This window comes from Geotrypetes seraphini, chromosome 5, assembly GCF_902459505.1.
Source record: "Geotrypetes seraphini chromosome 5, aGeoSer1.1, whole genome shotgun sequence".
Taxonomy (NCBI): Eukaryota; Metazoa; Chordata; class Amphibia; order Gymnophiona; family Dermophiidae; genus Geotrypetes; species Geotrypetes seraphini.
The window spans coordinates 159,504,756-159,527,543 of NC_047088.1; the positions used below are offsets into that span (position 1 = coordinate 159,504,756).

The following is a 22,788-nucleotide window of genomic DNA, read 5'->3' on the forward strand; positions in this document are numbered from 1 at the left end:
TTCCGAATCCTTTTCCACATAGTCTCCGTCTGGTTTCCTAAGACGTACAATCCCGCCTGAGTTTTTTCTTCTATCACTGATATACCTGAAGAAGGATTTATCTCCCTTCTGGATGTTCTTTGCTAGAGACTTCTCCATGAGAAATTTAGCCTCCCTGACTGCTGTTTTGACGGCTTTTGATTTGGTCAGGTAGTCTGCTCTAGAGTCCTGCTTCCCTGATTGTTTGTAAGAGATGAATGCTTTTTTCTTCTCCTTGATCAGGTCTGAGATCTCCGCAGTAAACCACTGTGGCTTATTGTTCCTTCGCCGTTTACTTACTGATTTTACATAGCGGTTTGTTGCTTCTTGTATGGTTGCTTTCAAAGTCGACCACATGTCTTCCACGTTATCGGTTTCTTCTTGGCTTTGTAGCGCCTGGTGAACAAAGTCTCCCATTTCTTTGAAATTTGTGTCCTTGAATTTGAGGACTTTGGTTAGTGTAGTAGATTTAGTGAAACCTTTCCTGATATTGAACCATACCATGTTGTGGTCACTGGAGGCCAATGTGTCGCCCACCGAGACCTCTGTGACACTTTCTCCATTGGTAAGTATCAGGTCCAGTATTGCCTGATCCCTTGTTGGTTCCAACACCAGTTGCCTGAGGCTTGCTCCTTTCATAGAGTTTAATAGCCTCCTGCTGCTGCCGGAAGCAGAGGTAAGTGTAACCCAATCCACATCAGGCATGTTGAAGTCACCTAGCAATACTGTGTCCCCATGCAAGGTGATATTTTCTATATCTTCGATTATTTCCATATCCAGGTCATCCTGTTGTCTTGGGGGTCTGTAAATTACGCCAAGATACAAGCATTTGTCCTTCCCTCTGGCCAAATTAACCCAAAGGGATTCCCCAGTATACTGGACATCTGAGATTCTCGTGACCTTAATGTCATCTTTAGCATATAATGCTACACCCCCTCCCATCCTACCCTCTCTGTCCCGGCGAAGCAAGTTGTAACCCGGTATGACCATGTCCCACCTGTGGGAGTCTGTGAGCCAGGTTTCGGATATCGCCACCACATCCAGGTCGGCATTCCTTATTTCTGTTTCCAATTCCAGGATCTTGTTTCCTAAACTGTGTGCGTTGACGTACATAGCCCTCCATGTTATATTTTTGTTACGTCTCAGTGGGGATATTCCTGCTTGAGCTATTTGAACACCTTTAGCATTGTTTGTGTTATTTGTGCTTTCCTGAGGCCCAGAACCACAATATGTACTCCCCATATACCCAGAACTATAGTGTGTACTCCCCCTAGACCCGGAATTACAATGTGACCCATAAATATAATGTGACCCTACTCCCGACTCAAAAGTGTGTGCACTCACCCCTGACCCAGAATTTCGGTGACTACTTTCCTCAGCCTCAAAAATGTATTGGCATTTTAGTTCGCCTGGTATGTTGTTGGTGCCCGACTTACCTAGTTTAAAGCCCTGTGGAGTAGGCGGGCTAGGCGGTGTCCAAGGACATTCTTCCCTCTTCTGGTTAGGTGTAGCCCGTCGTGTCCCTGTAGTCCTTGCAATGCTTCTCCATGGTGCAGAAACCCGATGCAACACCACAGAAACAGCGATGCATCTTCCCTAAAGCAAAAAAATAAATAAATATAATTTTTTTCTACATTGTCTTCTCTGGTTTGTTTTCCTCATAGTCTTGTCACTCTCTTCCTTTCATCCACTGTCTACCCTCTCTCTGCCCCTTTTATATGGCATCTTCTCTCCTTGTATTCTACTTCCATCTCTCCCTTCATCCCTATTATTCTGGCATCCATCTTCTTCCCTTCCCTCCTCCAATGGTCTAGCATCTCTCTCCTCTTCTTCCCTTCCCTCTCCCACACCTCCATGGTCTGGCATTTCACTCTCTCTTCTCCCTTCCTCCACTTCCATCAGCGTCTGCCCCTTTTCTTTCCCCCCAACCCAATTCCATCCAGTATCCTTCCCCCTTATGTCTCTATCTCCTTTCCCTGCACACCAATTCCATCAGCATCTGCCCCCTTTCTCTCCCTCCACCACCCTTCCATACCACCCTGACTCCCTTTTTCTCCCTCCACCACCCTTCTATGCTCCTCTCTCCCTCCAAACCAGCAAGGTCCCATGATGACTGCTTCTGTTGCTTCTGCCTCTGGAAGATGAAGTGATGTTGGGGGGGGGGGGGGGGGCGGCAGACACAGGGATTTGCATGAAGGTTCCGCAATGACTGCAGCTGCTGGTCCACCCATTCCGACGTCACTTATGTCTTCCGGAGGCAGAGGCAGCAAATGCAGTCATCGCGGGACCTTCCTGCACTTCAGTGCGGCTGCCGAAGCTGCTTCGGAATAAGTACAGCAGCTGCGCTGAGGTGCAGGTGCCATTTAGAGCAGCTCGGAAGGTTCTGGATCCAGCCAGCTGTGTACCCTCCTAGGGCTGGCACCCGGGGCGGTCTGCCACTGTATGAGGGGACAAAAAATAATAAAAAGAATGGATAACTTGACCAATTTAGACATGTCATCTATAATAATAATCCTCTAAGCGCGCATGTGCACATAGGAGGATGTGGGGACCTGACATGTGCTGTGTCCGTCTGTGGCCGTATTCAGCGGCTTGAGGCGCATGCGCCAGTTTGGCGCATCGGGTGACATAGAACGGCGCTGGCGGCAGCTGGCGGGAGGAGGGCTCATGGTCCTGCCGCCTCTGCCACTCCTGTTAAAAGCGGCCTGCACGTCACCGACTCCCCCCTCCCGCACCAACCGCTGCCGCTCCTGTTCAAAGCGGCCTGCTGAGGTTCGCTGCTGGCTGTAGCGAACCTCGCAGGCTGCTCTCCACATGATAGCACGTTCCCTCTGACGCGATCGCGTCAGAGGGAACATGCTACTGAGGTGGACAGCGGTCTGCGAGGTTCGCTACAGCCGGCCGCGAACCTCAGCAGGCTGCTTTGAACAGGAGCGGCAGTGGCGGCAGGAACCATGGATGGAGGGAGGGGAAGAACGGGAGGGGAAGAGGAAAAAGAAGGGCCATGGAGCAGGCAGGAAAGGGGGCTGTTTTGGTGGGAGGGTTGTGCTGAGTGCAGACAGCAATCAGGTGGGGGAGGAACAGAAGGGGGCCACGGAGCAGGTAGGCATTGCAGAACAGGGGGAGAGGAAAAGGGGGCTGCTTTGGGGGGAGGGGTGTGCTGGGGGCAGACAGCAATCAGGTGGGGGAGGAACAGAAAGGGGCCACGGAGCAGGTAGGCATTGCAGAACAGGGGGAGAGGGAAAGGGGGCTGCTTTGGCAAGCAGGGGGGCTAGGGAGACAGACAGACAGAAAGAAAGCTGGACAGACAGGGGACCAGGGAGAGACACAGACACAAAGAATGACAGACAGACAGCATCCAAGGAGAGAGAGACAAATAAAAAAAAACCCATACAGACATCTACTCTGGGCGGCGGGTGGAAGGCAGTGTGGAGCGCTGCTGGCAGTGGCTGCCAGGAGGAGGGCTTCGAGCCGCAGAAGACTGTCCCCAAAGCCCCTGCGGAGAGTCGGGCCAACCTCTCCTTCCTCACCGATGCCGAAGAAGCTGCAGCTGGGGCAGTCGGGGCCCCGCTCCCTCACCCAGGCCCCGCTCCCTCTCGCGCTCTGAGCACTCACGATTGGCTGAAGAGTGTCGTGCCAGTGCTGCAGGTACAGGGGGCTGCTTTTGTTGGAGAGGTGTACTGGGGGGCAGACAGCTTTGCTCGGGGGGGGGGGGAAGACAGAAGGGGGCCATGGAAAGACAGTCAGGAAGAGGGAAAGGGGGATACTTTGGGGGGAGAGGTGTGCTGGGGGGCAGACAGCTTTGCTCTGCGGGGGAAGACAGAAGGGGGCCATGGAGAGACAGGGAGAGGGAAAGGGGGCTGCATTGGGGGAAGGGGTATGCTGGGGGCAGACAGCTTTGCTCTGGGGGGGGGCGGGGGAATGACACAAGGACACAGACATAAAGAATGACACACAGTGGGCCAGAGAGGCAGACAGAAAGGAAGACAGACAGCCAGCGTCCAAGGAGAGACAGCCACAAAAATATGTCATAAAATGTAATTCTAAACTCAAAAGACTCCAGACGAAAAGCAGACTATAGAAAGGAAACCAGAAAAGACCAAACCCATAGTACTAAGATCCAAATGCTAAAATCGGACATGTCCATTATGAAGAGACGTGTGGATCACCGCTAATTATAACGAGTGAGTCTTTAAAATATGAGACGGTAACGGATAGCCAGACCTTGTGGACAGAAGTGACAAACACTGGAGCCAAAACCAAAGCACCGTGATGAAACTTGAATGGTAATATGGATACCTATTTATACTTTTGAGTAAAATTGCGATGCGAACATGTCATAGAAAAGAATAAATAATGTGTAAACTAAAAACCAAGAACAATATATTGTAACACCGAACTCAGAATTAATGAAATAACATGCTAAAAGAACTTAACCTCCCCCTTAAAATAGGGCATATACATACTTAAAATGATGGCTAGTTACAAACAATATGTCTAGACTATATAGACCTAAACAGGGCAAAAGTAAACATATGGGAAATGAACAGCTGATAATACAGTGTATCTTGAAAACATAAGCCGATAGTAGCTCAAAGACAAGCCGACCGGGTAGATGAAAAGTGAAACCTGGGAAACATAGAAAAAACATAGAAAATGACGGCAGAAAAGGGCTACGGCCCATCTAGTCTGCTCACACTAATGGCCCACTCCCTAACTACCTCCATGAAGAGATCCCACATGCCAATCCCATCTTTTCTTAAAATCTGGCACGCTGCTGGCCTCAATTACCTCTAAATTATTGTTCAAATGAGCTTCTATTAAAACCAAAGAATTAAACCACAGCACTCGGGAAAGTAAAAAAGGGAGATTAAAATGGACTTACCAAAAAGGTCTCTGCACTGATGAGATAAACTCGTACGCAGAATAAATGTGAACATGCGACAGTAGGGCTATGATATTTGATCCATTGAAAGAGGCGCCAAAAAAGTGTTGGCAGTGGATTGGATGCACACTGATAGGGGAGGGGCATCGGGCTGTTAAAAAAGGCTGCTTTAATAAATAAATGAAAATACTGGTGAAAAACTAAATAAAAAACCAAAACCATGATAAAATGCCAAACCTGACTGCAAGTGGTAGTGAAAGTAGCATAAGGCTACTTTCACTACCAAGTATTGTTAGTGCCAGAGCTGCTTAGAATAAAGAACCGTGCTGTACATGAGGAGATAAGATGTAAAGTGCTGGCCCCTCACTGCACCACTTGATAAAACTAAGGAGCGATGTTCTAGAGCAGGGGTGCCCACACTTTTTGGGCTTGCGAGCTACTTTTAAAATGACCAAATCAAAATGATCTACCTACAATAAAAAAATTTTAAAAACACAAAGCACACTGTACACATAGAAAATGTTAATTATCATTCCTATTCTGGGGTTTTTTCAAAGAGGTCAAAGCAGATGACTCTATGCACTGTCACCTCAGTAACAACCATACAAAAATAGACAAATATACCCCCTCCCTTTTTACTAAACCACGATAGCAGTTTTTAGCGCAGGGAGCTGCGCTGAATTCCCAGCACTGCTCTCGATGCTCATAATAATAATCTATATATATAAAATCGGAGGTATGTATGTGTGTATGTATGTGTGTGTGTGTGTGTGTGTGTGTGTGTATGTGCCGCGATCACGCAAAAACGGCTTGACCGATTTGAACGAAACTTGGTATGCAGATCCCTCACTACCTGGGATGATATGTTCTGGGGGTCTCGCGGCCCACCTGCACACGTGGGTGGAGCTACAAGCAGAAAATCAGATTTCACCCATTCATGTCAATGGAAAAAATGTAAAAAGCTGCCATTCTCACTGTAATTCAAAAACGGATTGACTGCTTTGAACGAAACTTTGTATGCAGATCCCTCACTACCTGGGGTGATATGTTCTGGGGGTCTCGCGGCCCACCTGCACACGTGGGCGGAGCTACAAGCAGAAAATCAGATTTCACCCATTCATGTCAATGGAAAAAATGTAAAAAGCTGCCATTCTCACTGTAATTCAAAAACGGATTGACTGCTTTGAACGAAACTTTGTATGCAGATCCCTCACTACCTGGGCTGATATGTTCTGGGGGTCACGCGGCCCACCTGCACACGTGGGCGGAGCTACAAACAGAAAATCAGATATCACCCATTCATGTCAATGGAAAAAATGTAAAAAGCTGCCATTCTCACAGTAATTCAAAAACGGCTTGACCGATTTGAACGAAACTTGGTATGCAGATCCCTCACTACCTGGGGTGATATGTTCTGGGGGTCTCGCGGCCCAGAACTCTATGTTGCTTGCTCAAGGGTGGGTTCACCCAACAATTTATATGTTCTTGCTCCTGGAGGTGAAACTAAAAATGTTGTTTATAATCACGTTTTGCGTTAGTTGTATTGTATTCATTTTGTCAAATATTTCACATTATAATTTGAATATTGTACTTTTTATTAAGCTGTAAAAAAATAATTTCATTCACCACTATAAAGTATCTTTATTTGAATCCATTTACAGTGTTATTGCTATAACTCGGAGAAACTGAAAGGGGATAGGTTCAAGACAAATGCAAGGAAGTTTTTCTTCACCCAAAGGGTCGTGGACACATGGAATGCGCTCCCGGAGGAAGTGATCAGGCAGAATACAGTACAGGGATTCAAACAGGGATTGGACGGATTCCTGAGGGACAAAGGGATCGTAGGGTACTGAAAGGGGTGCGGGGACAAAGGGTCAAGAATTGGATGGGAAGATAGGACTTCGAGGAGAAACCAAGGAGTGATTCAGACAGGTCATGACCTGTTGGGCCGCCGCGGGAGCGGACTGCTGGGCGTGATGGACCTGTGGTCTGACCCAGCAGAGGCACTACTTATGTTCTTATGTATGTTCTTAATTAAATACCCGTGCAACGCCGGGGCATCAGCTATATATATATATAAAATCGGATGTATGTATGTATGTTCCAGCATAACTCCGAAACGCATGGACAGATTTCAACCAAACTTGGTATACATATCAATTGCTATCTGGGAAAAAAATACTGTGGGGGTGGGAAGGGGATGACATGTAAAGACTCATCGAAAAAGACAGATATTGCTTTGACCAATGGTGTGAAGCTTGGGGAATGATGTCACACAGTCAGAATGATGCCACAGTCAACAGTATATAAGGAAGTGCCGCTGTGGTGTGGTGTGGTGAAGCCGAAACTGAAAATTTGTGTGATGTTAATCCTCAAGTGAATGTTCCTGAAGGGAATTTATATCCGGGCAACGCCGGGTGATCAGCTAGTAATAATAATAATTTATTGTTTATATACCGCCAAAGCCAAAGTAGTTCGAGGCGGTTTACAATAAAGAAGAGCTGGACATACAGCGAAAAAAAACAATGAAGTCTTTGAGTACATGAATATTTGTACAGAGTAAGGTAACATTGTAGGGGCGGGTTTACAATAAAAAGTAGGTCGAGGCGATTTACAATAAGAAGGGCTGGTCATACAGTGTGGGATAAGCGGTGAAGACTTTAGGAATTCTTGGTCACAAATCGGTTGAACAGGTTGGTTTTAATTAGTTTTCTGAAGTTGAGGTAGGATGAGGAGTGCATGATGAAGATGCTTAGCCAGTCGTTCTGTAGACTTGCTTGGAAGGCAAGCGTTCTGTCAAGGAATCTTTTGTATCGGCAGGTTTTTATTGTAGGGTGGCTAAACATGCGTATTCTGCATGTAGGCCTGGTGGAGCAGACTAGTTTAAAGTGGGAGACCAGGTACAGAGAGGCCAAACCGAGGATGGATTTGAAACAGAGACAGGCGAATTTGAACAATACTCTTGCCTCCAGGGGCAACCAGTGGAGTTTTTGGTAGTAGGGGGTTATGTGATCCCATTTCTTTATGCCGAAAATCAGTCGCACAGCTGAGTTTTGTATGATTCGGAGTCTTTGAATGGTTTTCTTGAGAGACCCCAGATAAATAATATTGCAATGGTCGAGTAGGTTTAAGATGGAGGATTGCACCATTAAGCGGAATGATATTGTGTCGAAGTACTTTCTGATGGTTCTTAGTTTCCATAGTGTCGAGAAGCCTTTTCTTATCAGTAGCTCCGAGTGCGTATCTAGAGTGAGATAGCGGTCCAGTTTCACTCCCAGAATTTTTATGGTATTGACAATAGGGAAGTTCTGTCCATTCAGGGTTATTGTAGTATCTTTGATTTTGTCATTTGGGCTTGCCAGGAAGAATTTGGTTTTTTCGGGGTTGAGCTTCAGTTTGAACTCTGTCATCCATGTTTCGATTTGTTTTAGAGTTAGTGCTAGATGAATCTTCGTCTCAGGGGTCAGGCTTGTTAGGGGCAGGACTAAGATGATGTCATCGGCGTAGATGTAGAATTTGATTTTTAATTTTTGCAGTAGATTTGCCAATGGGGCTAGGTCAGGGGTCTGCAACCTTTAAGACATAAAGAGCCACTTGGACCCGTTTTCGAAAAGAAAAAAAAACTTGGAGCCGCAAAACCATTATAAAACAAATCTAACACTGCATATATTGTTTCTTATCTTAATGCTATATACAGGATCACTAAATTGAAAATAAAATCATTTTTCCTACCTTTGCTATTTGGTGATTTCATGAGTCTCTGGTTGCACTTTCTTCTTCTGACTGTGCATCCAATCTTTCTTCCTTTCTTTCAGCCTCCTGTATGTTTCCTCTCCTCCAGACCTCATTCTCTCCCCCAACTTTTTCTTTCTGTCTCCCTGTTCCCCCTTCTTTCTGTCTCCGTGCCCTCCCCCAAGCCACTCGGTTTGCTGCCACCGCAATCGGGGAACAGCCCCCAAGCCACCGCCGTCCCAAGCTTTCCCTGCAGAAGTGTTGCGCTGACCAGCATTCCGCTCCCTGACGTCAATTCTGACGTAGGAGAGGAAGTTCCGGGCCAACAAGGCATTTCTCCTCATTCCATCCAGCCTGAGCCCCATCTCTCCTTGATCCAGCATTTCCCTTCTGTGTCTGTCAGAATTACCATTCCACCTATTTTCCAGCATCACCCTTCTTTGTGTCCATCTCACCTATATCCCTATCTCACCACTTTTTCAGAATCTTCATTTGTCTCTGTCCTTGTCTTTACCCCATGTTCACCATTTGCCCTTTCAATGTCTTTATCTCCCCCCCCCCCAACTTTTTCAGCATTACTTCTATGTCTCTATTTCACCTCCTCTTCATGTCCCCTCTGTATCTCTATCCTTATTCAGTAGGTCCTGCTTACCCTTTCTCTTCTTTGTGTCACTATCTCCATTTTCAGCTTTCCCCCCTTTTCCTTTGTTACTGCACCCTGTAGCTAGAATCTTTCCACCCTCCCTCCACTCCGGCCCAGCCCAGTATGAAAGATTTCCTTTTGTTTCCCTCCCCTCTCTCTTTCTCTCTCTCTTCTCCTCCCTCACCCACGAGTCCTGCATCTGGCAACACCCCCCTGCTCCGCGGCTCTCTTCAGCAACTCGTCAGCAGCAGTGATCAAGACAAGCTGCCGACATCGAGGCCTTCCCTCTACGAGTCCCGCCTTTGTGGAAAAAGGAAGTTGAAACAAGCGGGACTCGCAGAGGGTAGGCCCCGACGTCAGAAGCTGCTGCTGAGTTGCCGAAGAGAGCCGCGGAGCAGGGGATGTGGCCGGAAGCAGGTAGAAGGGAGAGGGAGATAGGAAGGCTGTAGATCTCCGGAGCATGACACCGACCCCGGCCAGGATGATTTCTTTTTCAGGCACCTTACAAGTCCAGCGTCGCGGCGGGAAATAGCCATGCTGAGTGAGCTCAGCACGTACACAGATGAAAGCCTTGCTTGCTGATTGGTCCGGCGGCACGGCGGGACGGGGCCGCCGGACCAATCAGCAAGCAAGGCTTTCATCTGTGTATGTGCTGAGCTCACTGCTCAGCGTGGCTATTTCCCGCCGCGACGCCGGACTTGTAACTGCATGCCTTGCGTGACACACTACCGGAGCCGCAGCAAAGGTGGAAAAGAGCCGCATGCGGCTCTGGAGCCGCAGGTTGCCGACCCCCGGGCTAGGTAAATGTTGAACAGAGTGGGGGATAGGGGGGAACCTTGTGGGACACGCATGGGTTTACCCAGCTGGAGGATTGGATATTGTCGCTATAGACTCGGCACGATCGTTTAGTCATGAAGCCTTGGAACCATTTTAGTACTTTGCTTGAGAGACCAATTGTCTCCAAGCAGTCAATTAGGATGGTGTGATCGACTAAGTCAAAGGCGCAGCTTAAGTCTAGTTGAAGGATTAGTGCACTAGAACCTTGGCTGAATATGTTCAGGAGGGAATCCAGTAATGAAGCAAAAACCTCTATTGCGGTTTAGTAAAAGGGGACCATAGTGTAAAATATAGACTGCAGATATAAATTCAGACACATTTTGATTGCTAAATTTAAAATAAAATCATTTTTTCTACCTTGTGGTCTGGTGATTTCATGAGTCTCTGGTTACACTTTCTTCTTCTGACTGTGCATCCAATCCCTTCTTTCAGCCTGTATGCTTCCTCTACTCCAGACATCATTCCCTCCCCCAACTTTTTCTTCCTCTCTCCCTACCCTTTCTTTTTCCCTGCCTCCCTTTCTTTCTCTCTTCATGCCCCCTTTCTTTTTTTCTGTTTCTCTTCTTTCCTTCTGTCTCCCTGTCTGCCCTCTTTCTTTCTTTCTCCCTGCCCTCCCCCAAGCTACTGCCACTGCCACTGCGATCAGGGAACAGGCCCCCAAGCTGCCGCCATTGGATAACAGGCCCCAAAGCCGCCGCCGCCACCCCAAGCTCTCCCTGCTTCGGGACGACCAGCATTCCTCTCCCCGATGTCAGTTCTGCCGTCGGGGAGAGGAAGGCTGATCGGCCCAAGATCACGATTGACCTATTTGGGAAATACTGCCAGGTCCTGCCTTCGCAGAAACAGAAAGTAGGCAGGACCCGGCAGCAAGAAGAGCAAATTTTAAACTTCACTGACCTGTCTCCCGCCTTAGTGAACGCATGCTTCGGGGCTCTAACATGTGCGTGCCAGCTTCCCTTCTCTTCTCTTCCACACTCCCCCCTCCAGGACATAACTTCCGGTTTCGGAGGGAAGAGAAGGGAAGTCAGCATGCACACGTTAGAGCCCTGGAGCATAAGTTCGCTATGGGCTAAGGCGTGAAATCTCCAAGCCATTTTTAGGGGTTTTTTTTGGTGTTGAGCAGCACTGGCGGCAGCAGCAGAATTCACAGCGGATGATAGCCGGGCGGTCATCTAAATTACCCGGGCGGACCGCCGGCTAAAAGGCCCTAGGGAGAACACTGAATAGAATATGCGTGGAGGGGCATAATTAAAAGAAACGTCTAAGTCCGTTTTGGGCCTAAGTCGAAAGTCGCCCAAAGTCGGACAAAAGTCGGACATGAGAAGATCCATTTTCGAAAAATACATCCATCATATTTTTTTTCCCCAAAAATCATCTAACTGTACGTCTAGCCATCTGATCGTCCAGATCGCTAAGTTGTCCATCTTTATACCCCATTTTCATCCATAAATTTGGCCAAGTCAAAAACACCTTTAAAAAGACCTTTGGGGCGCAGGATTGCCAGAAAATGATGGACTGGACACCCAGACATGGCACTAGAGTAGTAGGGTACCTTACAGGGCACTGCTGTAAACTTCACAAAAAGAGTCCTACATAAATATCTCACTACAGCTCCCTTATAGGCCATAGTGAGCCCCCCAAAACACCCCAGAATCTACTAGACTTACCGATCTACCACCCCAATAGCCCTTATGGCTGCAGGAACCACTTATATGGCAGTACAAAAGGGTTAGGGGTTTTTTGGGTGGTGCATTTTTCACCATGAATGCAGTGATTAGAGTGGCTTATGGGCCTGGGTCCTCCTCTCCATGGTTCACTAACTCACCCCCAAGACCACTTAAGCCACCTCTGTACAGTTCTACTAGGCTTTCCTATGCCAGGCTGCCAGGTGCTGATGTTTTGGAGGCAGATATGTAAAGTTGTTATTATGATGTTTATAGGGGTGGGGTCAGTGATCACTGGGGCAGTGTGTGAGGGTCTGTACTTTGTGTCTGCAGTGCTTATCTGGTCACTTTGGATACCTTCTTGTGAGTTAGACCTGGTTTTAGATGCCCTAAGTCACAACGTCCAGGTTCCATCTAGGTAGTGTTATAAAACTTTCGGTTATACATGCAGTACGACTAAGTCTAGGACGGCCCACGTCCTGCCCAAATCCCGCCCTCGACACTCCTCCAGACACACCCCTTTTAGCTCTGTTCGTTCAGCAACACTGTGAAGGCCTAGGTCGTTTTTAAATACATCTAAAACCTGGTTCGATTATTGGCACTTGGAAGACTTGTCTTTTAGATCGTCCAGGTGCCGATTTAGGCCAGTTTTTAGACGTTTTTCTATTTCGATTATGAGCCATCTAGTGCTTATTCCCACGTCTACAATTTAGGCACAGCCATTTACACCAATAAAACCTATTGTAAATGTCCATGCCTAATTTAGGCATAAATCAGGCACATTTTATAACAATGTACATAACTTATAGGAACGCCCACGACCTGTCCATACTAGTGCTGCCCGATTCACCAATTTGAAGTCCGAGAAAATTGGACTCACCGATTCAGCGACCCCCACCCTAGTGACACATGATATACCTCTGAGGCCTTCTAAAACCAAAGCAGCAGCAGCCCTCTGAACAGACTGCTTTGCGGCCTTCCCTCTGCTGCGTCAATAATGACATCATCAGTGATGCTGCAGAGGGAAGCCCTAGCGAGGCAGGTCGCGAAGCAGCCCGTTCAAAGCACTGCCACTGCTGCTGCTTTAGGAGGCCTCAGAGGTATGTCAGGTTTCACGGTGGGAAGATCAGTGGGATGCTGCTGCACAAGGGAATGGGAGGGAGGGATAGAAAGTTGCTGCAAAGGTGATGGGTGGGAAAGGAGGAAAGCTGCTGTTTAGGGGGATGGGAGGGGAGGAAAGCTGCTGCACATAGGGGGAGAAAGGAGAGAGGAAGAATTGTTGGGGTGGAGGAGAGGAAGGGAGAGATGAAACAAAGAGATAGAAAGGGGTGAGAGTGAGAAATCCTTCATATGGTGGAGGGGAGGGATACATGCATGGAGAGGAAATAGGAAGAAATGTTGAACAAAGGGTGAATGGTAGGGATAGAGGGAGGCAGAGATGTTGAACAAAGGGTGGAGGGCAGTGAGAGATGGTGCATGGGGAGAAAGAAATGTTGCACATGATAATGGAGGGGAGAAATGCTGCATAGAGGGGAATAGAGAGGTTTGACCCAGTGCACAAGGTAGGGAGAGAGAGATGGTAGACAGTGGGAAAGAAACAAATGTTGGATATGACAGTGGAAGGTAGAAAAAAATGATTTTATTTTCTATTTTGTGATTACAATATGTCAGATTTGAAATGTGTATCCTGCCAGATTTCTTCAAACCTGCAAGATGTACTAAGCCAAATCAACAAATTAAAACGTGATAAACTGCCTGGTCCGGATGGTATACATCCCAGGGTACTGAAAGAACTCAAACATGAAATTGCTGACCTGCTGCTAGTGATCTGTAACCTGTCGCCAAAATCGTCTGTAGTACCTGAAGATTGGAGGGTGGCCAATGTTACGCCGATTTTTAAAAAGGATTCTGAGAAGATCCGGGAAATTACAGACTGGTAAGCCTGACTTCAGTGCCAGGTAAAATGGTGGAAACAATTATAAAAAATAAAATTGTGGAACACGTAGACAAACATGATTTAAGGAGACTGAGTCAACATGGGTTCAGCTGAGGGAGATCTTACCTCACCAATTTGCTTGACTTCTTTGAAGGTGTGAATAAACATGTGGCTAAAGGTGAGCCAGTTGATATAGTGTATCTAGATTTTCGAAAAGCTTTTGACAAAGTTCCTCATGAGAGGCTCCTGACAAAATTAAAGAGTCATGGGATAGGTGGCAAAGTTCAGTTGTGGATTAGGAATTGGTTATCGGATAGAAAACAGAGGGTAGGGTTAAATGGTAATTTTTCTCAATGGAAGAAAGTAAACAGTGGAGTGCCGCAAAGATCTGTACTGGGACTGGTGCTATTTAACTTATTTATAAATGATCTCGAAATTGGAATGATGAGTGAGGTGATTAATTTTGCAGATGACACTAAACTGTTCAAAGTTGTTAAAACGCATGTGGATTGTGAAAAATTACAGGCAGACTTTAGGAAATTGGAGGACTGGGCATCCAAGTGGCAGATGAAATTTAATGTGGACAAAAGTGATGCACATTGGGAAGAATAACTCGAATCACAGTTACTGGATGCTTAAGGTGACCATACGTCCCGTTTTGAACGAGACTGTCCCATTTTTAGATCCCCAATCCTGTTCTCCCCATATACAGTTTTGGGACACCATAATGTCCTGTTTTCATGGACAGTGTACCAAAGCTGTGCGCAAGGACAATGGGACAGGCAATCGCTTCCTCTCCCTCTCTGCCGCGCAAAAAAAAAAGCCTCCTTCCAGGGCCCGATTCAACCCCCCCCGGTCCACCGCCGCTGCTGCTCTCCTTACCTCCCTCCAGCGCAGATTCAACAACACCTCCCCTGCTGCTGCTAATTGCCGCCCAGAAGCCTTCTTCCTAATGTCAATTCTGATGTCGGGAAGACTTCAGGGCGGCAATTAGAAGCAGTGGCGGTGGGTTTGAATCGTTGCTGGAGGGAGGTAAGCAGAGAGGCTGGCAATCAGCAGCAGCGGTGGCGGATGGGGGGGGTTGAATCGGGCGCTGGAGGGAGGGAAGGAGGGAAGCTTTTTTTTTTTTTGCATGGCAGGGAGGGAAGGAGGTAGGCAGGCAGGCAGCTGGCTTTGGGAGATGGAAAAAGGCTGGAAGGCAGTAAGGGGGACATAGGAAGGAGGCAATGAGGGCATTAAGGACACAGGAAGGAGGTACTGAGGGCACTAAGGACACAGGAAGGGGCACTAAGGACATGGGAAGGAGGCACTGGGGGGCACTAAGGACATGGGAAGGGGCACTAAGGATATAGGAAGGAAGCACTGGGAGCACTAAGGACATGGGAAGGGGCACTAAGGATATAGGAAAGTCCACTAAGGACATGGGAAGGAGGCACTGGGGGCACTAAGGACATAGGAAGGGGAACTAAGGACATAGGAAGGAGGCACTGGGGGCACTAAGGACATAGGAAGGAAGGAGGGAGGGAATAGAAAGAGGCAATTGTTGGGACTGAGTGCAGAAAGAAAGGATGCACAGTCAGAAGGAAATGCAACCAGAGACTCATGAAATCACCAGACAGCAAAGGTAGGAAAAATGATTTTATTTTGAATTTAGTGATCATAAAGTGTCGGTTTTGAGAATTTATATTTTGCACTATATTTGTCTATTTTCCTAAAGTTACTGAGGTGACATTGCATATTTTAAAGTCATCTGCCTTTGAAACCCCCACAAATATGATAATGAACATTTTCTCTGCGTATAGAGTGCTTTGTGTTTTTTTTTAATTTTATGGTTACCGTTATGAATTAATAAGATAGTATGGGCTCCTTTTATTAAGCTGCGCTAGCGGGGTTAACATGCGTGACTTTTCATCACGCGCTAACCGCTGCGCTGGCCTAAAAACTACCACCTGCTCAAGAGGAGGAAGTAGCGCCTAGCATGGCTGGCAGTTTAGCGCGCGTGAAACCGCTAGCTCGCCTTTGTAAAAGGAGCCCTATGTGTACATGAAAAATGAATGGATAAAATTGGGGGCGGGATTGGGGGGAGGGGCTAGGGTGGGATTGGGGCAGGGCTAGGGCGGGATTGGGGGCAAGACTGACAATTAATGGTGGCAAGTCAAATGAGCGCAAGACAAAAGCCAATTAATAGGTGTCGTGTTTTGCTGAAAAAAATAAATGGTCACATTACGGATGCTAGAGTCCACCTTGGGGGTTAGTTCCCAAGAAAAGGATCTGGGTGTCATTGTAGAAAATATGATGAAACCTTCCACTCAATGTGTGGCGGTGGCCAAAAAAGCAAACAGGATACTATGAATTATTGAAAAAGGGATGGTTAACAAGACTAAGAATGTTATAATGCCCCTGTATCAGTCCATTGTGCAACCTTACCTGGAGTATTGTGTTAAATTCTTATCTCAAGAAAGATATAGCGGCACTAGAAAAGGTTCAAAGAAGAGTGACCGAGATGATAAAGGGAAAGGAACTCTTCTCTTATGAGGATAGACTAAAAAGGTTAGGGCTCTTCAGCTTGGAAATGAGAAGGCTGAGGTGAGAGATGACTGAAGTCTACAAAATCCTGAGTGAAGTAGAACGGGTTCAAGTGGATCAATTTTTCACTCCGTCAAAAATTACAAAGACTAGAGGACACTCAATGAAGTTACAGGGAAATACTTTTAAAACCAATAGTTGAAAATATTTTTTTCATTCAGAGAATAGTTAAAGGTAGTGGTCGTAGCTTGAGGCGGATATTGCCATGATGACATCATCATGTCGATGTCCGCGATTGTATGAAGGCCCTCCAGGCGGGCCCTGAGACGCAAGTAGGGGGTGCCAGAAGGAAAGAGGGCCAGAGAGAAGGTTAGGTGCTGGCGCCCACTGATTTCCTACAGGACGTGCCTCTCACCATGAGAGGCACGTCCTGTAGGCAGTCAGCTGGCGCCAGCGCCTCTCCTCCTCCCCAGTGTACCGCGGCACACCTGAAATCTCAGGAGGCACGCAGTTGGAGATACACTGAGCTAGGGTTACCAGATTTTGCATCTGGAAAAGGATACGTGGCCCCGCCCCATTCCAACCCCTGCTCTGCCCCATTCTGCCTCCCAAACCCAGTCCCATGCAAACCTCGTCTCTTTGGTCAAGTCTGGAATGCAGCTGTGCATGCACAAATGCACGCTAGACTCGGCCCCGATCGTTCCAGCTTTTCAAATCCCAGACAAAGCCATCCAGATGCCCAGACCATCCTCTGAAAAGACATCTAGTAACCCTAGTAAGAGCAGTAGCGCAGCTGGTTTTAAGAAAGGTTTGGACAATTTTCTGGAGGAAAAATCCATAGTTTGTTATTGAGAAAGACATGGGGAAAGCCACTGCTTGCCCTGGTTTGGAAGAATGGAATATTGCTACTCCTTGTGTTTTGGCCAGGTTAGGGTTACCAGATTTTCCGTCTGGAAAATCCGGACCCTTAGACCGCTCCCAGGCCCATGCCGTCCCACTCATCCCAACCCCGTCTCCGCCCTGTCATGCCTCCAAGCCCCATCTCCAATCCCACCTCAGCCCCGCTGCCTTCTCTTGTCGGGCAGGACAGCGACGCAATGACACCGTGACATCATCGTGTTGTATCCATGCATGCGCAGATGCCCTCCTGCAGGATGGAAAGCTTTTCAAAACCAAAGTGCTGGATTTTGAAAAGCTGTCTGGACCCCACAACATGTCCTCAAAAGGAGGCCATATCTGGGGCAATCCAGACGTCTGGTATCCCTAGGCCAGGTACTAGGGACCTGGATAGCCCACTTTGAGAACGGGATACAGGGCTTGATGGACCATTGGTCTTACCCAGTAAGGCTATTCTTGTTCTGAAAAGTTTACCAGTGGCCTCAAAAGGTGTCAGACTTGTAGGCACTACATCAAGAGGACCACCAGCTGGGAAAGTAGACCACGTGGGGAAAACCACTATAAAGTAAATCGAGCTATAAAGGAAGCTAACATGGGACCACGTGGGGAAAACCGCTATAAAGGAAGCTTAACATGGGACACCACTAGTGCGTGCGGAACGCTTGCAACGTAACCACTGTTTCCAGGGGGGACTGTAGTGGTCCTTAGTCTTAAGAAGTTGCGCGCGTGCGCTGCTAACTGCTTGCAGTCACCATGGTGGGAAAGATTAAGCGTGGTAGGCAACGGTTGCACCAGGCTGCCGTCCGGCCGAGCGAGTCGTTGATGGATACAGGAGCTCCAGCACCCTTTGCCGACAATGTGCCTATATCTGGCGTTGCTGCTGCGGATGTCTGTCTGCCGGGATCCGCCGGATGGACGGAGCCGGTTGGCGGGAAGGTGAGTGACGTTGGAGGAGGGCGGCATTTTATGGCATTATTACCCTTTCTCGCGCTTCTTGCTCTAAGCGTGTGTTAGAACGTGACTTCACTTCCGCAGACGTGTACGCTGTGAAATAATGGAGTCGCTTCACATGCTCGTCTAATTTTTGTGAACAGCTCTGTGATTCACAAGGTTTAGTGATACTTTCATTTAGAATTTCAGGGTTGTTGTACGGTATTGGCGCCCATAAGCAGCGTCAGAGAGTGAGATTTTGAATCGTAACTTGAAAAACTGAGCTTGACTAGGTTGCGGAAGGGTCGGGACAGCATATGGAAAGCCCGACATGGCCGGCTGAAGGAACTATGGGCCTCTGGCACCCTGAATCAACCTTTGTATCAGAACCCCCCTCCCCCCTCCCCCCCCCCATGATCTAATAGCTTCCCTTCTATCTTAATCTCCTCCACACACCCTCATTGCTGGTGATTAAAGGGTGCCAAAATCCTGTCTCTCAATCTGGTATCTATTCCTCTCCTCTCACAGAGGGGAGGGAAGAGAGATGGAGAGATTTTAGTTCCCTTTGTCATCAGCACCTTGGGTCATCTTGTCCATAGTCTGAGCTGGCCCTGAAGTCTGGAGTGCTATGGTAGGAGTAGTGGGTAGTAGCCCTTAAGAAAGAGAGAAGACTTTTTTGGCCTGGGTATTTGATGCCTTCCAGTGTTTGGACATGGGGCAATTAATTACCTGTGTTGCCTAAGTCCAGGTCTGAGATCATGTGCTAAGATACAGCGGCTTATGTATGAGGACTGTTTGAAAAGTAATGACACTGCCTCTTGGTTTTTCTTTCCAAGAAGTAGACATGGCAACACTGGTTCTTGCATTGAAGTTTCTGAACTGTAGTTGGACTGCTGTAGTCTTCATGTTGGTTCAAAGCGAGAGGAAGAACTTTGTATGTTTTTGTCATGGCAGATGAGTAAAGACATGTCTGAGATTACGCCAGAGGTGTGTGATTGAATTTTGTGTTAAATTTGCAAAGTGCGGTAATGACTCTCGAAAATGTTACGACAAGCATAACATGTCTTCCTCATCTACCATGACAAAACGTACAAAGCATTGAAGTCGGCGATCATCGCTAAACCTGTTTTCACAGGTTTAGCGATGATCACTTTTATCGACCCGCTTCACAAAACAGCTCGCCATATGCTTTTCCCTTCAATTGCCTATTTTCCGATCTGGCCATACAAATTAGCTAAAACTCCATGCAAAGTAGCTAAGCGATTGATGCACTAACAACGTTTGGTTATGCAAACAAAACAAAAAAAACCTCAGGGGTTTTAGCGATTGGAAAAAAATGACAGGCCTTTCTCTGCCCATCACATGGGATACAACATCTGTCTAATAAAAAAAAAGGTTTTCTGCTCCAAACAGCTGAGTGGCAGGAGGCTGCTTTTGGGGCTTCCCTTTGCCGGTTTTGTGCATGGTGTGAGAATTACACCGATAATCGGACGAGAGAGACGGAGATTATGACAAACCTCCACGTGAATCATTTGCATGCAGTCTTTTTGGTACATCGATCGCTCTTCCACAATCAGTCAGAGAATCGGCCAACAGTGACCCAGTCGGTATTAGCGATTGTTTAGTGCATCCAGGCCAATGTTCTTCCTCTTGCTGTGATCCAGCAATGAAGACTGGTAGTCCAACTGGAGGTTCAGAAACGTTAATGTTTGAGCGTCACAAGAACCAGTACAGTTACCACATCCACCTCTTGGAAAGAAAAACAAAGGCAGGTAGTCTCATTACTTTTCAGTCGGTCCTTGTACTTAGAAGCATTTAATTTAGAAGTTGAAAAAAATTACTTGCAGAGATGATGGAATATCTTTTTTTTTTTTCTTTTGGAAGGGTTACATGAATAAACCAATCTCTGTTGCCTCCATGGCCTAGTGACTGATGGGAGGAATAAATTAGTTAAGGTTGGTCTGTTCCCTCTTAAGTGCAGCACTTGAGCAATTGTTAATACATTCTAGGATTGTCACAAATTTTACATGGTTGCTCACAAAAAATACTTGTAAATCCTTTTGTCTGTCTTTTTAGAACTTGTTGCTCATATGGAAAAAAATTTGCACTCACCCGTCCAATCCAGTCCCTGTTTTACAGACAATACATGTCAAGTGTTGCAAAAATGTTTTAGATCATCTGGTTGAAGTCGGGCAAGTCAATCATTACAATTCAGAAATTCAGTTGTAATTACATTTTGGGTAAAAACCCTCCAAATTAACTTGTGCCATAGATACTTCCAATTCAGTTGTAATTACATTTTGGATAAAAACCCTCCAAATTAACTTGTGCCATAGATACTTCCTTTATAAAAGAATTACTTCCTTCTGTGTTGAGGAGGCTCAGACTTCCAGAGTTCTAGTCAAGTAATTGAGTGCATGTAATTGCCCCAGTGTTGACGGATGATGTTTTCCTGGGTCTTGCCCTGCTGTCTCCAAGATGTCTCTTATCTCTTTCACCTCTGATCTTCAATATCTTTTCCATTCCATCTCTTCTCTCCTGTTTCCCTTCACTGTAACTATACCAAGCTGAACTTACTGTAGGCATGACTTATCATCTTACCTCTTCACACTGTTCTTTCAGCAGTTGCAGCTGGAAAAGGAAGTGCTTGGGACTGTGTCCAATTGCCGTTTATTTTTATATTGAACCAGTTTACCAAGTAAACCCAACACAGTACTCTACAATCATTCTTAAGTTTTTGCTAGCTAATTTAATTATTTTCTATCCCATTTTCCCCAAAGAGCTCAGGACAGGTTACAGGTTAAACATACTTAATGTACAGTTAACAGGTTACAAAGTGACATAGATTCATTACTAATTTACGATACAAGTTTTCTATCCTAACTTGACACATACTAGGAGGTACATAATAATAATAAAAAAAATCTATCTATCTATCTCTCTAAAAACCCGCCTAAATTGGCACTTGGACGATCAAAAAGACAGGTCGTTCAAGTACCGATAATCGAACAGGGTTTTAGACGTATCTAAACCCAGCTTAGGCCTTTTCCCTGCCTCTGTGCGTCTAGAGCAAAAAGGAGAATTTTTGGAGGTGTGGGTAGGGTGGGATGTGGGCCAACCTAGACTTAGTCATCCGGCAGCCATAATCAAAAAGTTTGACAGGTTGCCTGGATGGAACATATACGTTTTGACTTAGACCAAGTCAAAACAGGTATAAGTTCTGGATCGGGCCACTGAGCTGATCGCGGCTGCCACGATCAAGTCAATTGCCCAGGCAACCTGTCCCCCCAACCCTGTGATGATCGCGGCAGGAGGGATGACCAGTCTCCCTGCCCTGCATTTGCCGCGACCCTCCCTCCCCCCGCCACAACGATCACAGCAGGAGGGATGCCCAGTCCCTACTGCCCACAACCCCCACCCGAAGGTTTGCCGGTAGGAGGGATGCCCAGGCAGGAGCTGTCTGCCTAGCCAACTAAACCAGGTAGGGGGATCCTCTTTCAGGAGAGTGGGGAGTCTCGGCAGGAGGGACTGGGCATCTCTCCTGCTGCAATTGTTGGGAGGGGTTAGTGGTGGGTGTCGGCAGGAGAGATTGGGCATTTTTCCTGCTGCAATCACTGGGGGGGGTCAAGTTGGGTGTTGGCAGGAGAGATTGGGCATCTCTCCTGCCGTTGGGTGGAGGGTCACATTGAGTGCCCAGCAGGAGGGACTAGGCATCCCTCCTGCCACAATTGATGTGGGGGGAGGGGCGGGGGAGATGATTCCATGATTCTCTAACCGGCGTTTGACCGGCGTTAGAGGGTGATTTTTTTTTATTTTTTTTTTTAAATTGAGAAAAGGTAGATGTAGTGGTGGTCTTGGTGATTAAACTCCTGAATGTACAGGTCATTCTTTAAAAAAACGCCCAAAATATAGTTGTTGGGTTTTTTTTTTTTTTGAGAATGGATATTTCCTTGCTGCCTACTTTGGACGCCTAGGGACTTAGACCAAAAGGGGACTTAGACCTTTTTTTTTTATTATGCCCCTCCACAGGTCTTGAAGCACCAAGTTTGATGGCAGACTATAAGGTTCAACTAGGGGTTCCATTTTACTTCCTGGTCCAATGCACAGACCTAAACTGATTTTTGGGTTCCCCTTCACCTATTTGTAACTATGGTCCCCTTTTACAAAGTCACCATGGCAAATGTGATATAACCTATAGGAACTGAATGGGTTGTGTCTCATTTGCTGTAAGGAAATCGCTACTGTGGCTTTGTAAAAGGGGCCCTAAGAAACTTGTGTGCTTCTGTAGTCTCTGAAGAGGCCAGACCTTCAAAAAGATTAGTAAATTTATGGATAGCTTAATTGATGCAAGATGATATATAGAAACATAGAAAGATGACGGCAGATAAGGGCCATAGCCCATCAAGTCTGCCCACACTATTTACCCATCCTCTTAAGTCTACTGACCCCCTAAAGAATAATTGTAATTATACTGTCACTCTACTGACCCGCTCATTCAGTCCTAGTGACCCTATCCCTTGGCATGACCTCGTAGGGATCCCACATAGGTATCCCATTTGTTCTTGAAGTCTGAGATGCTGCGTGCCTCGACCACCTGCACTGGAAGCTCGTTCCAATGCTCAATCACTCTCTCCGTGAAGAAGTATTTCCTGGTGTCTCCACGAAACTTCCCTCCCCTGAGCTTGAGCGGATGTCCTCTTGTGGTCGAGGGTCCCCTGAG

General features: G+C 46.9%; 1 protein-coding gene across 1 annotated transcript in view; it reads left to right on the forward strand.

Moving 5' to 3' along the window:
• The first annotated feature begins 17,743 nt into the window (after nucleotides 1-17,743).
• Nucleotides 17,744-22,788, forward strand: part of FAM207A (family with sequence similarity 207 member A) — a 247,385-nt gene continuing 242,340 nt past the window's right edge. Inside the window, exon 1 of the mRNA XM_033946314.1 lies at nucleotides 17,744-18,074. Coding sequence (XP_033802205.1) covers nucleotides 17,892-18,074 — 183 coding nt within the window. The 5' untranslated portion in view covers nucleotides 17,744-17,891. The remainder of the gene's footprint in view (nucleotides 18,075-22,788) is intronic.